The sequence below is a fragment of the Macrosteles quadrilineatus genome, unplaced genomic scaffold (assembly GCF_028750875.1).
Source record: "Macrosteles quadrilineatus isolate MER2022 unplaced genomic scaffold, UCM_ALF_1.0 Scaffold_1__1_contigs__length_201487025, whole genome shotgun sequence".
NCBI classification, from domain to species: domain Eukaryota; kingdom Metazoa; phylum Arthropoda; class Insecta; order Hemiptera; family Cicadellidae; genus Macrosteles; species Macrosteles quadrilineatus.
Window position 1 is genome coordinate 187,428,654 of NW_026542594.1, and position 12,780 is coordinate 187,441,433.

Here is a 12,780-nt window from a genome sequence, read left to right on the forward strand (position 1 = left end):
TATAGAAGCCATGTTATTGGATGAAAAAACCTGCTGCTATACCAACCTAACAAAATCAGCGACACGCTTATGACAGACTTCTGCCATGGCAGTGCTACCTCCAGTTATAATTTTAGCTCAGTGCTCCCAGCTAGACAAGAGGAGAAAGAGAACTGATCAACTGAACTGAACAACTCTCCAAACAACTGACTGAACTAGTGAACTGACTGTGAACGAGATTCATGATAATCGTGATGTTTGATGTTATTGCGGGAAACGCGGTGGGGGTACGGTCACGTGGTCTGAAAGACTAGCTTTTCCTTAATCGCAACAAATTGCCTTTGCAATATATCTATAGCATATTAATTGCTCGAAAAAATAAAATTATATAATTTAGTAAATCATTCGCTTTAGGCCCTACCTATTTATTTAATTTAACTAGAGTATATTACAAAAATACTATAATTTCGCAGCTACATGTGAAATGAAGGTTCTCTACAGAGAAGTGGGTTACAAATAAGGAAACCTCGCTTATAAGACTACCGTACCGTGCGTTTTGAGCTATATGTTGTGCGTTGTGCGGGAAGGGGAAATATACTCGTGACGAGCAATGAAGAGCCCGAGCGGCGAGCACTGTGCGAATATTTCTATTGCACGAAGCACAGGCCTTTCTCCAGTGTGAGCGTTGTATGTAGTACTAGTACATTTGGACAAGAGGGGTAGTAGTATATTGGACTTTTCCCTAGACACCCGATACCAGCACTTAGTGCTAGACACCACTTGTGTTCTTGATTGACACCAAGTGTACGTTGAATGTTTCCTCTGTACCTCACTTCACTGTGGGTTCTCCAAGGTTATCCCATTTCTTTGTCATAATTTGTTCACGAGAGTTTACCAGCCAAAATCCGTGTATTGCAGAGGATTGATAAAAAAACATTTTTGTAGATAAAAAATAATTTATTTTAATCCACCAGTTTGCCACGATCACAGGTGACCATAATGATGTCAGCCGCAGACCAGGGGAGATGTTCACGATTTTGCCGCGGCAGCGGGTGACAGTGATGTGTCCTCATGATCGCAGCCCGCGGGAGACCTTCAAGAATTAGCCACTGTCGTGATTTGTCAGTGATGATGTCACCGTGATTGCGGCCCGCGGGAGACGTTCAAGAATTAGCCACTGTCACGAGTGTCGATGATGATGTCACCGTGATTGCGGCCCGCGGGGGATGTTCACGATTTTGCCGCGGCCGCGGGTGCCGGTGATGATGTCACCGTGATTGCGGCCCGCGGGAGATGTTCACGATTTGCCGCGGCCGCGGGTGCCGGTGATGATGTCACCGGGAATGCGACCCGTGGGAGACGTTCGCGATTTAGCCACGGCCGGGGGTGACGGTGATGTGTCCTCATGATCGCAGCCCGCGGGAGACGTTCAAGAATTAGCCGCTGTCACGAGTGTAGATGATGATGTCCCCGTGATTGCGGCCCGCGATCGATGTTCACGATTACGCTGCGATCGCGAGTGTTGATGATTATGTCACCGTGATTGTGGCCCACGGGAGATTGATTTCGCCACGGCTGGGGGTTTCAATGAGAATGTCCCCGTGAAGGCTTCCCGAGGGGATGTTCACGATTTCGGCACGGCCGCGGGTGACAATTACGATGTCCTCATGATCGCAGTCCACGGGAGATGTTTTTAACACGACTTTGTCATGATCGCAAGTGTCGTTGTTGATGTCCCCATGATTGCTGCTTCGCGGAAGATGTTCACGATTTTACTGCGGTCGCGGGTGACGGTGATGATGTCCTCAAGGTCACAGCTCACGGGATATGATCACGATTACGCCGTGGTCGCGAGTGTCGAGGATGATGTCCCTTTGTTGCAGCCCGCGGGGGTCACGGATACCTATGATGGCTTTGACTTGATTTAGGAGAGATGTCCACAGGTCGAACGATCACGATCACAGGTGTCGATTATGATGCTACCTTGTGCATAGGAGATATTCACGATTACTTCCGCGATCACAAGGAATTTCCACCACAGGGGTAGGGCCGCTCAAGTAATTATGGCCGCAAGTACCCTAAATCCGGCACTGCGTGAGTGCGTGTGCGTGTATTGTACAATCAAATCAATATAAATACATGTATTTTAACGGCTGGTATATTATTCAACGCTAAAATGCTCTAGAGGCATAACCTGAACATAGCTAATTGACTGCCTCCAATCTAAAAGCAGAACATAACGAAGCGAAACGATCATGAACAATCATATGTTTTGACTTGTCATTTGTCATATTTATTTGTGTTTTGCTACCGAGCAGGGTTTCGAATTGGTGGGTAATTACCCACTTTGTGGGTATTTTAAGCTATGGTGGGTATTTTTGCGGGTATTCTATTTTAGTGGGTAAAATAGGGTATTTCATGCTCGCTTCATGGTATTTTTCGTTTTTAGTGCATTGGGAAGTTTCTGCTTTAGCAGGCTTCATGTTTAGAATCAAACCTTAAAAACATTGGCAACTTTTTTTGCCTTCAGCAAAGCCTTTTTTCTTCTTCCACTTCTTCGATAATTCCTTGTTGCGATACCACTGTCTTTCCGATATTTGGTATCGATACAGTATCGCAAAAAAGTAACGATACCGGCTCAGTATCGGAACTAAAGTATCGATACCATTAGTATCGGAACTAAAGTATCGATACCATTAGTATCGTATCCATTCGATACCAGTGACGTCATATTCTGATTCACTGATCTTCGATTAAAGTTCACTCGTTCCAGTACAGTGCAGCCAATATGGGATTCGAATTCAAGCTGCTAAAAACTACCTAAATATGTAAAACATTGATAAAATTAACCAAACATTGCCAACTATTGTTTTCAATTTTACCTTCAAGTATAAGTTCAAGTAGGCCTAAGCTTACCATAAGTTCTAGGCCTATATAATTTATATTTTCAATAGACAATGTTATTAAATTACCAACGTAACGCATTCGTGTTTACCATCAGCCTAAAAAAAGTTTATTTTTTAGTTAAATAACTTTAAGTGCGGTGCCATCTTTTTAGTTTATTTGATGTTAAATAGTCCATGGTTTCATTTTATTTGCCTAACACAACGTTGCTAACATTGACTTGTAACAAAATTAACTCTGCAACTAAACCCTTAAGTTGTATCATTGACTAAATATACGTCTGTAGGTATATATAGTCAATGGTTTTACTTATAGTTATGTAAAGTTCTATGGAAAGTGAATCATAATTTACTCAAACCACATATCAGACAAGCTAGATAAAAAAATATTTAATTGGGTTAAATTTTTTTTTTTTACAAAAATACATCATGTCCATTTATTTTGGGTAAAATAGTTTGATATATATTTCAATTATATATTTTACGTCATTACACCACATATTACTCTTATTCAAGCTGAGTGGGTAATAGTGGGTATTTTTAGGTAAAGTGGTGGGGAAAATTACTGAAGTGGATTAGAAACCCTGCTACCGAGGTTGAGGTTATTGCTGAAAATTAACAAATTGTAAAGAATCCATTTTAGGTTTTAAACTAAAAAATGTGGCATAATCCTTCATTACCACCTCCTTAAATAATTGTTTATTGAAAGTTAAAGATATTTTTGACAATCTTATTATAGTAGCCTATAATTAGGGCCAACATATTATGTCTTCTTTGGTAGCTGACTATGGCAATTCTTCTGAATCAGACTCAAGTGATGAAATTCAGGGAGATAAAAAAGACAGGTAAGTAAATAGTTAGGCCTAAGCATTTTGTAGAGTTTAAACTTTGACTGTTTGTAATAAACCTTTAGAGAATAAAACTTAGGTTTTATTAAGCAAAACTGAATACAAGAATTAAACAGAATAAATAAACAAATCTGACTAAAACATTAAGAATGTCAGCTGACATTTTGTACAGTACTTGGAATATCACCACATTCTTCCGCTCTAGTAAATTTTATACACATCGAATTTCTTAGGTAACACCTTTGGTCTGGTTGACCGACGTGGTGGATGAGGTTGATTGCAAGGAGCGCTGCTGGTTTGATGTTCATCATTTTCAGGAACACCATCTGACGTTGCTGGTGGTAAACATAAATCTGTATAGTTTTGAAGGAGCGGTTGTGACGAAGTAGTGTTCTGTTCCAGAGACGAGGTAGTGTTCTGTTCCAACTGTTCATCACCGTCTTCGTTTTCATAAGTAAGATTTGTTGGATTTTGCATTACATTTCCTCTTGGTGCTAAATATCTTAAGGACACAATTGATTCTCTTCCTTCTTTATTGCGGACTAAAGAATATTTTGGGTTTGTCTCAATTACTTCAACCTCTTCGACCAGTGGGTCAAACTTACTGCCTCTTATGTGCTTCTTCATAAGAACTTTTCCTGGAATAGTCAGCCAAGTAGGGATAGTTTCTCCATTGCTAGATCTTCTTTGATGTTTAAACATTCTTTCGTGCGGTGTGCAATTCGTAGCTGTGCATAAGAGGGATCTGATGCAATGAAGGGCTTCATCTAAAACACTTTCCCACTGAGTTATTTTCATCCCTCTCGATTTCAATGCTAGCTGGACAGTATTCCATATTACTCCGTTGAATCGTTCAACTTGCCCATTTCCACGTGGGTTATATGGACTTGCACGACTTGTAGCTATTCCCAAATTATGTAAAAATGATTTTAGTTCTACCGACATAAAACCGCTACCCTGGTCTGTGTGTATATATGATGGTGTACCAAAAATACTGAAGACTTTGTGAAGTTGTTTGATAATAGTTCTTGAGCTCATATCAGGACAGGGGAGTGCAAAAGGATAACGTGAATATTCGTCAACTATAGTTAGAATATAGGTGTTATTTGTTACTGAAGGGATTGGCCCTTTAAAATCCATATTAAGCCTCTCAAATGGGGCCATAGCTTTGATGAGATGTCCACTAGAAGTTTTCAGGAATTTTGGTTTGATCTCTGCACATAGTGGACAGCCTGCAGTCATTTTTCGCACATCTTCGACTGAGTAAGGAAGATTGTGGGTTCGGACCCAGTGCACCATTCGAGTAACGCCTGGATGACATAGTGACTTATGTAAGTCAATTAAACTTTGATTTGGCATCGAACTGCAGAGTCGAGTGAAGGCATCAGCGACTGTATTTTGAATACCAGGCCTGTAGACAGTGTCAAAACTAAAACAAGACAGTTCTAGCCTCCATCGTTGAAGTTTCTCATTCTTTATTTTGCTACTGTGTTTTTGATCAAAAATAAATGACACCGACCTTTGATCTGTCACAATCTTGAAATGCCGTCCAACTAAGAAATGTCTCCATTTCCTGACTGCCTCGACAATAGCTGCTGCTTCCTTTTCTATTATCGAGTGTCTCTTTTCACTGTCTGATAACGATCGTGAAAAAAAAGCAACTGGACGACCCATTTGACTAAGAGTCGCTGCAAGTGCATTCTGTGATGCATCAGTTTCTACTACGAATGGGATAGATTCATCAATAGTATTAATAGCAGACTGAGCTATCTCTTGTTTCAGTTTTTCATAGTCAGAAACAACTTCTGGAGGAATTGGGAATGTTTTGCATTTAACTAATCTGTGTACTTTTTCAGAAAATTGAGGGATCCATCTTGAATAGTGAGCTAGCATTCCAACTGCACGCCTTAATAAATCAAAATTACTAGGAACAGGTAAGTTCAGAAGGGGTTCAAGTCTTTCAGGATCCGGTTTAATAGTGTTATTTTCAATTAGGTATCCCAGAAGTCTGATTGATCTTTGGGAGTATGAACATTTGTCTTGATTCAGAGTCAGCCCGTACTTGTTGGCTGCTGCCAAGAAATTTGCAAGATTTCTATCATGATCTTCTTGATCTTTACCACAAACCGTCAAATCATCTAGATAAGCAAAAACCCCTTCTAACTTTTCTTTACTGATTATACCATTAATTACACGCTGGAAACAAGCAACTCCATTGGTAACTCCAAAAGGTATTCTGTTGAAATGATATAGTTTTCCACCTGCTTCGAAGCCAGTGTATTTTTTCTCATTTTCACAAATAGGGATTTGATGGTAAGCGCTTCGGAGGTCAACTGTACTAAATACCTCATACTTAGAAATTTTTGAAACAAGATCTTCAATATTTGGTAAAGGATAAGCATCAAGGTTAGTGAAACGGTTAATAGTTTGAGAGTAATCAATGACTAACCGTCTTTTGTGATTCTCATTTTTGGTAACCAGGACTTGAGCCCTCCAAGGAGAATTGCTCTCTTCAATTATTCCTTCAGACAACAATTTACCTATTTCATTTTCTATAAATCTTGTTTCATCAAGGGAGAACCTTCGAGATTTTATTTTTATTGGGTGACAATCTGGTGAAAGATTAGCAAATAGTTCAGGAGGTTCAACAATAGCTGTAGGCAAACTGCAAGGGCCCAAAGTTAGTGCTGGCTTAGAACCGCCAAATGATATGCATAGATTTGTATACTTAGAGAGAATATCATGCCCAATTATCATGTCTGCACAGAGATTAGGCAAAACTGAAACCTTAGTTTTTATATGTTGATGCCCTAAAAGCTCAATATCAACGAAGCAGTGCCCACAGATACGGGATTGTAAGTCTACAGATGCCATAGAAATCTGGCCTCCTCCAGGAACAACTAAAAACTTTGTTTTGTCAACGAATGTTTTATTTATGAATGTTTCAGAGCTACCAGTATCTATTAGAGCATCAGCGACAACATTGTTAATCTTAACTGTAACTACAGACTTTGATAAACATCGAGGAGCGGCAGCCAGCAGTCCCGACTCATGACTTTTCTCCATGGCTGAAAGATTAGAAGATTTACCTGATTTTTTACGACGACAAACAATTGAGAAATGACCTTTTATCCCACAGTTTCGACAATCAGCATCCCTGGCTGGACAGACATTTCGAGGATGTTTGGCTTTCCCACAGAAGAAGCATTTTATTGTCCCTGAGGCAGCCAGTGATGATTCCTTATAACATTCTTCTTGATTCATCTCTTGATTTAAAGTACTGTTCAAGAATTGATTTTGATGAGTTTGTTGGTAGATTTCTGAGTGTTTCTGAGCTGATTCTAGTGCTCTTGCTTGAGCAACGGCATCCTCTAATTTCAGAGTATTGTTCTCTAGTAGTCTTTGACGTAATTGAGGAGATAATAGCCCAGTGATGAATGAGTCTCTAATGTAATCGTTTTTACTTTCTTCTGCATTAACATTACGAAAATTACAATCTTTACTCAAAAGTTTCAGTTTTTGTAAGAATTGATCTACAGACTCCCCAGGTTGTTGCTTGGAAATAGCTAATATATGCCTTGAATAAACTTCATTTTGAGGTTTCACATAGAGGGTCTGTAAAACCTTCACAGCATCTTCATAGGTCTTTGCTTCTGAAATAAATTCATATACGTTGTGACTAATGTAATTTATGAGTAGTTTTAACTTTTCTTCGTCACTTACTTTATCAACAGAGGATACAAAATTTTCAAAAGTCCTCAACCAATGTTTGAATTCAAATGCTGCTTTGGTTGTATCAGGTAGACATTCAAATCTTTCTGGTCTTAACAGTTTATCCATTTCTTTCTCTAGTATTAAGTGATTGAATAGAATGGTTTATAGGAAGCCTATAGATACTGATTCTCAGACTAATTATGATAATATTTGCTTAATAAATTGTAATAAACCTTTAGAGAATAAAACTTAGGTTTTATTAAGCAAAACTGAATACAAGAATTAAACAGAATAAATAAACAAATCTGACTAAAACATTAAGAATGTCAGCTGACATTTTGTACAGTACTTGGAATATCACCACACTGTTTCAACTTGCCATATCACTTTGGGCCTAAATGCCTAATAGACAGCAGTTTATAAAATAGCATTTTAAAATAGGCCTAGGCTAGCAAATTTGGTATGCTATGATTTTATACACCACAGCCTATCTAATCATAAAAAAATATACGGCCATAATCTGGTAGGGGTCTGAAAACTTGTAATGTGTTGTGTTAAACGAATCATCAAGCTTCAATGTGACATGTAAACCCCTGGCATATCTGCAAACATTTTAAGGGTTTGGAGCTATACCTTAAAAGTGGTCCTCGTTAATTCTTTACTAAGATGCCTCTGACGGACCTTAACCAATAATGGGACTTCCTGATTAACCTTCAAAAATTTATGACCCTAGCTCATCATCTCATGAACTAAAATTCCTTCAAATAAAAACAAAATCCTTTAAATATCAAGGCAGGCCTTTATATGTATAACAAATGTTGGATTTAATATTAGAACAAGTAGAAACTACATATCACACAAATTTCACAGGCTAGAAACCTACCCTGCGGTTTATATTTTGTGCAACAACTATGTGTAAACACAGCATCCATTTTCTTACTTAAGAAAATCCTGAATAGTCTGTTTTTCTGTATTAAGAGTGCTCCACTTTTTCCCAATCTTTAAGCCCACGATTGTGTCCTGTTTGTGTTGCAAGGAGGGATAAAAACCCCGCTATTGAAAAGCTGTTTCCCTCTCAATAACTGCCTTGTAGTTTTTTTAAATATGCAGACACAGCAAAACATAAATTTTGTCCACTCCTAACCATAATAGTTACGGAAATACCGGTAGTACGAGTTAACCTAGCCAATTAGAACAAGACCAGCAGTGTCCACCTGCAGCGTTCATTGCCGAAGTCCTACATGAGTGAAACTACTTGGTGCCTACTGCCGCACCCTGTATAAAGTAGGTATTCACTTTAAAGTGAATAGGTAGGCTTAGTGAGTTATTTAGGTCGGAGGCATTTAATTTAAAGTTAATTAAATTGAAATTTTCCATCTAGGCCTATTGTCAAATTTTGTACTCCATTAAACAATTCAAAACACTTTTTTACAGGGTGAAACCGTCCACTGAGGCTGAAAAACTTCCGTTACCAAAATTTGGCGAAGATGGCGCCAAAATCACCAACTCAGTATTTAAAAATCCTTTTGCTGAAGAGGAAATCGCCAAAAGTGCCATCTTAGAAAAACATGTAAAAATGATTCCTGCCAAAGAAGATATTACGCAGATTAACGGTAAACAAATATGTTGGATGTATCGTAAAGGTAGATGCCGATTTGGTCATAACTGTAAGTTTGCTCACGACTCGGACCTTTATAGCGAAGCAACCGGAGAAAACTTGGAGCAAGCCGAATGTTCAGCAGGCGGAGATGCTTCTACCAAAAGTGAAAAAGTGGACAAGCCAGTGGATAGTGAAACCAAGAAAAAGAAAAGGCCAGGGCTAACCCAAGGCCTAGTGCCTGGCAAAAAAGTTATGAATATGTACAAAAAACAGAAAGTCAGTACGAGCAACAAAGTATAGTTTTCTGTAACCATTCGTACTCTTGTTTGTGAACTTGCATGTATGTCGTTTAGGATAGTCGTTTGAAACATATTTGACAGTGCTATTTTAACAGTTTTAAAATATTTTTATCAATTAGTCTAAGTCGTTCAAGCACTGTTTGTTGTGAAGCCTAGCTGCACTTTCATATCACATGTTTCTTAGCACTAAGTAAATACTTTGTCATTGCCATTTTACAAAGTTTTAAATAGTGTCGCAATAAAGCTTAAAAATCTCTTTAGCACTGCAAGTGCTTTAATACCAGTTTGGTCTAAGTGCTAATCATTTATTGCCTTGTGTTTATCTAGTGATACTGTAATTGGTCTTCACTAATAATTTACTAAGGTTCATGCAATCCCTCGTTGTGTGATTAGATCTAGCTAATAACCAACTGTAATCAAGGAAAATAACGGACATGTTAATCAAACAGTAACTTATTTTGGCCTTGAAACCTGTCCTTTACAGGAGATCCCCACATTTAATACAAGCTTTCTATAAGTTTAGAGACCTGATTATTGTACAATTAGTTGGGTCTAGCAAAAATAAATAATATGAATCGTAGTATAACATGACCTAACTGGTAGTAAAAATAGCAAGAATTTGAATACAGTAGACCTCCTCATGATGCTCTTGACCGACCTTGCATTAAACAAAAATCAGATTATCCGCCCTCGATTGTAAAATTTTATTTTTTTAATCGACCTTGCTTTCAGAACAGTTCGGTTTAACCGCCTCTTTCTAGGATCTCGTCATTTCCGCTCCCACGCTAGGTGATGGGAATCATATACGCTTATCTCCACAGGATGTGACTAAGAATAAGTTATTTTAAATCCATCCCAAAAAATTTTGTTTCTGAAAACAGCCAAATGTTTGTAATTTAGGCCTAATCTAGAATTATTATGTTATCGCTAGAGTACACAAACAAGTAACTTATAGGGAAGTCAGGGGAGGGGGGTTAACGACTCCAAGGTCTAGATAGTTTTTGTGACTGCTTCCAGTGAGAGGCTAAACAACAACATCCTATCTCATAACAAAATGGTTGCTTGTATCTTTGATTTTGAAAAAAATTTCAATTCTGTATTACAATAGATTAGGAAAGCATAAATTAATATAACAGTACTTAAGTTATTGAAATAAGATTTTTTTTACTCTTGCCTATAACTATAATTTACTCCACTGAAAGTATTTGACTTAATCGTGTTTTATGTTTATTTGTGACTTTTCTATCAATATGAAAAAAGAAGATAGACAAAGTGTAGTTTATTTAATAAATACTGCAAGTACGACTTCAAAATAATGATTAATTCTAAATAGCACTTAATTTTGTCATGTTTTTGGATTGTCCGTTTTAACCGACCTATTGAGTTATCCGACCTAGGCAGGGTCCCATTAGGGACATGTATATAATGAAATGTGGAAAATAAACTGAGTAAGATAGGGTAAATGATTTTAATATTTAGACGGTGAAGCCCTTTGCAAAATCTTTTTTTAAGAGCATATTTGAGGTAAATATGTATAGCAAAGTTTCCTTGAACCTGGGGGATTATTGAAAAAAGGATAAAAACCACAACACTAAAAGCAGTTAGCCTACAATATTTTCAACTGGTCTGCATTACAATTTTTTGTAGCCTATTTATTTTCCCTACAGTCACCCGACAAAGTTGGCTTCCTTGTACTGTTTATAGTACTGAAAGCTGCTAATTGCTGCATATTTATACTTTGTTTTTGACATTTTTGACGAAATCTATTGTAACTCATGTTATTTAATGATGAATAAAGATTTGATTTGATTTGCCGTGCGGTTTATACTTTGTCGTACGGTTTATACTTTGCCGCACAACAGGATTCCAACGAAACAACACAAAACAGCGTGGTTCTATTATGCACGTAATCCGTCTACGCTTGGAAATAGGTTGGCAACACTTAAAGATAATAATACTATGAGCAGCTGATTGACTATTATAACTACAATTTAACTCTTTCAATGCGGTCGTCATGTTTACTCTTGAAAATTCCACTTATCTCAATGATAAGGAATCAGTCGCCGGCGACTGACCCGCACGCAATGTGTTAACCTGTCATTTGGTGTTTATATAGTTTCGGTATTTCTGGACTTTTCTTTTAAACGTGTTTAAAACATTCCTACGATCTTAATGAACAAGAAAATCCATTTAAAGCATTTTTTTTTAGGCGCGGAAACCACTTCAAATTACAAAAACATACGGAACTATATTTTTTAAAACGCGGAGCACATTTCTTGCCGAGGAAAAATAGCGGAGTGATACGGACCGGGTATTACTTTCTCTAGGGCACCTATTTGTGTTGCCAGCTGAACCTAAAAACGTGTTGTATAGTGTTTGAAAGACGAATTATTTATATGCTTTATAGTGACTGTAGGGAAAATATAATGTGTAACACGAGTGCAAAAGGCCTTTGCTGCACTCGAGATCATTCCGCACAAGCCGCACATTGCTCTCGTGTGCAGCAAAGTGCCACTTTGCCCACTAGTTACACAAATAACTATTACCACATGTTGAAGCTCAAGAAAAATTTCATTGTTTTGTTGATCAGGAATCTCAATATGCATGTTAAAAGAGAGTATCGGGTTAATGGTCTTATCGTGGGAAATGCTGATTCCTAGGACCAAACTCACAAACTGCAATCATCAATTCTTTCCTTCCTTTAGCTCTTGAACTAACTCAGTTTGCAATTATACCTTTGTTTGCCATGACCATCAGTAAATTTCAGTGACAGTATCTAGGTTTTGTTGGAGGAGTGCTATAAGAACCAGTCTTTGGTCATGGAATGCTGTATATGGCCATCAGCCACATGAGGTCAGTTGAGGGGTTACAGTTCTACATCAAATAAGGACGGCTGGCAGGTGAATAGAGTTGATTGTTTACAACGAATTACTTAAGTATAAAAAAGGCACTACTTTGAGAAAGAGTCCTTAAAAACATGCTCATATACAAGTCGATACCAACGAGTCGTGCAAGCGCGGCACCATTTTCAAAACAACGAAAATCAAGATTTTACTGTATAGAAAATCAAATTAAATCCAAAAGAATCATTTTAGCCTACAAAAAATCAAAAAGAATTTTTTACCCGCTTTCAAAATAAAAAACTAAGAAAGATGCCATGCAAATAGCAAAAGTAAAGTATTTCAACACCTCCACTTTTACCAATGAAAAAAGAAGAAAAAACCTGAAATTATAAAATAAACTGTGTCTGGATTACGCACGATTCCATGTACCATGTTCACTAGTTATTTCTAACATTTTAGCCCTTAGGAAGTAAAAATCAGCTGTTGTCAACTCAGTTGTAAATTTCGATTGTAAACAAAATTGCATGTATCGAAAGTATGTATCGATTGTAATTAATTGTTGCCTTATTGGAAATAGTATAATATACACTAACA

The 12,780-nt window shown here is 37.6% G+C and overlaps 1 protein-coding gene across 1 annotated transcript; it reads left to right on the top strand.

The window, feature by feature from the left end:
- Window positions 1–3,448: 3,448 nt before the first annotated feature.
- On the top strand, window positions 3,449–9,626 carry LOC128992085 (uncharacterized). Its single transcript, XM_054415494.1, has 2 exons — window positions 3,449–3,727; window positions 8,879–9,626. Exons 1-2 carry the CDS (start codon window positions 3,648–3,650, stop codon window positions 9,342–9,344), a joined length of 546 nt encoding a protein of 181 aa, XP_054271469.1. The 5' UTR covers window positions 3,449–3,647; the 3' UTR covers window positions 9,345–9,626.
- The last annotated feature ends 3,154 nt before the right edge of the window (window positions 9,627–12,780 follow it).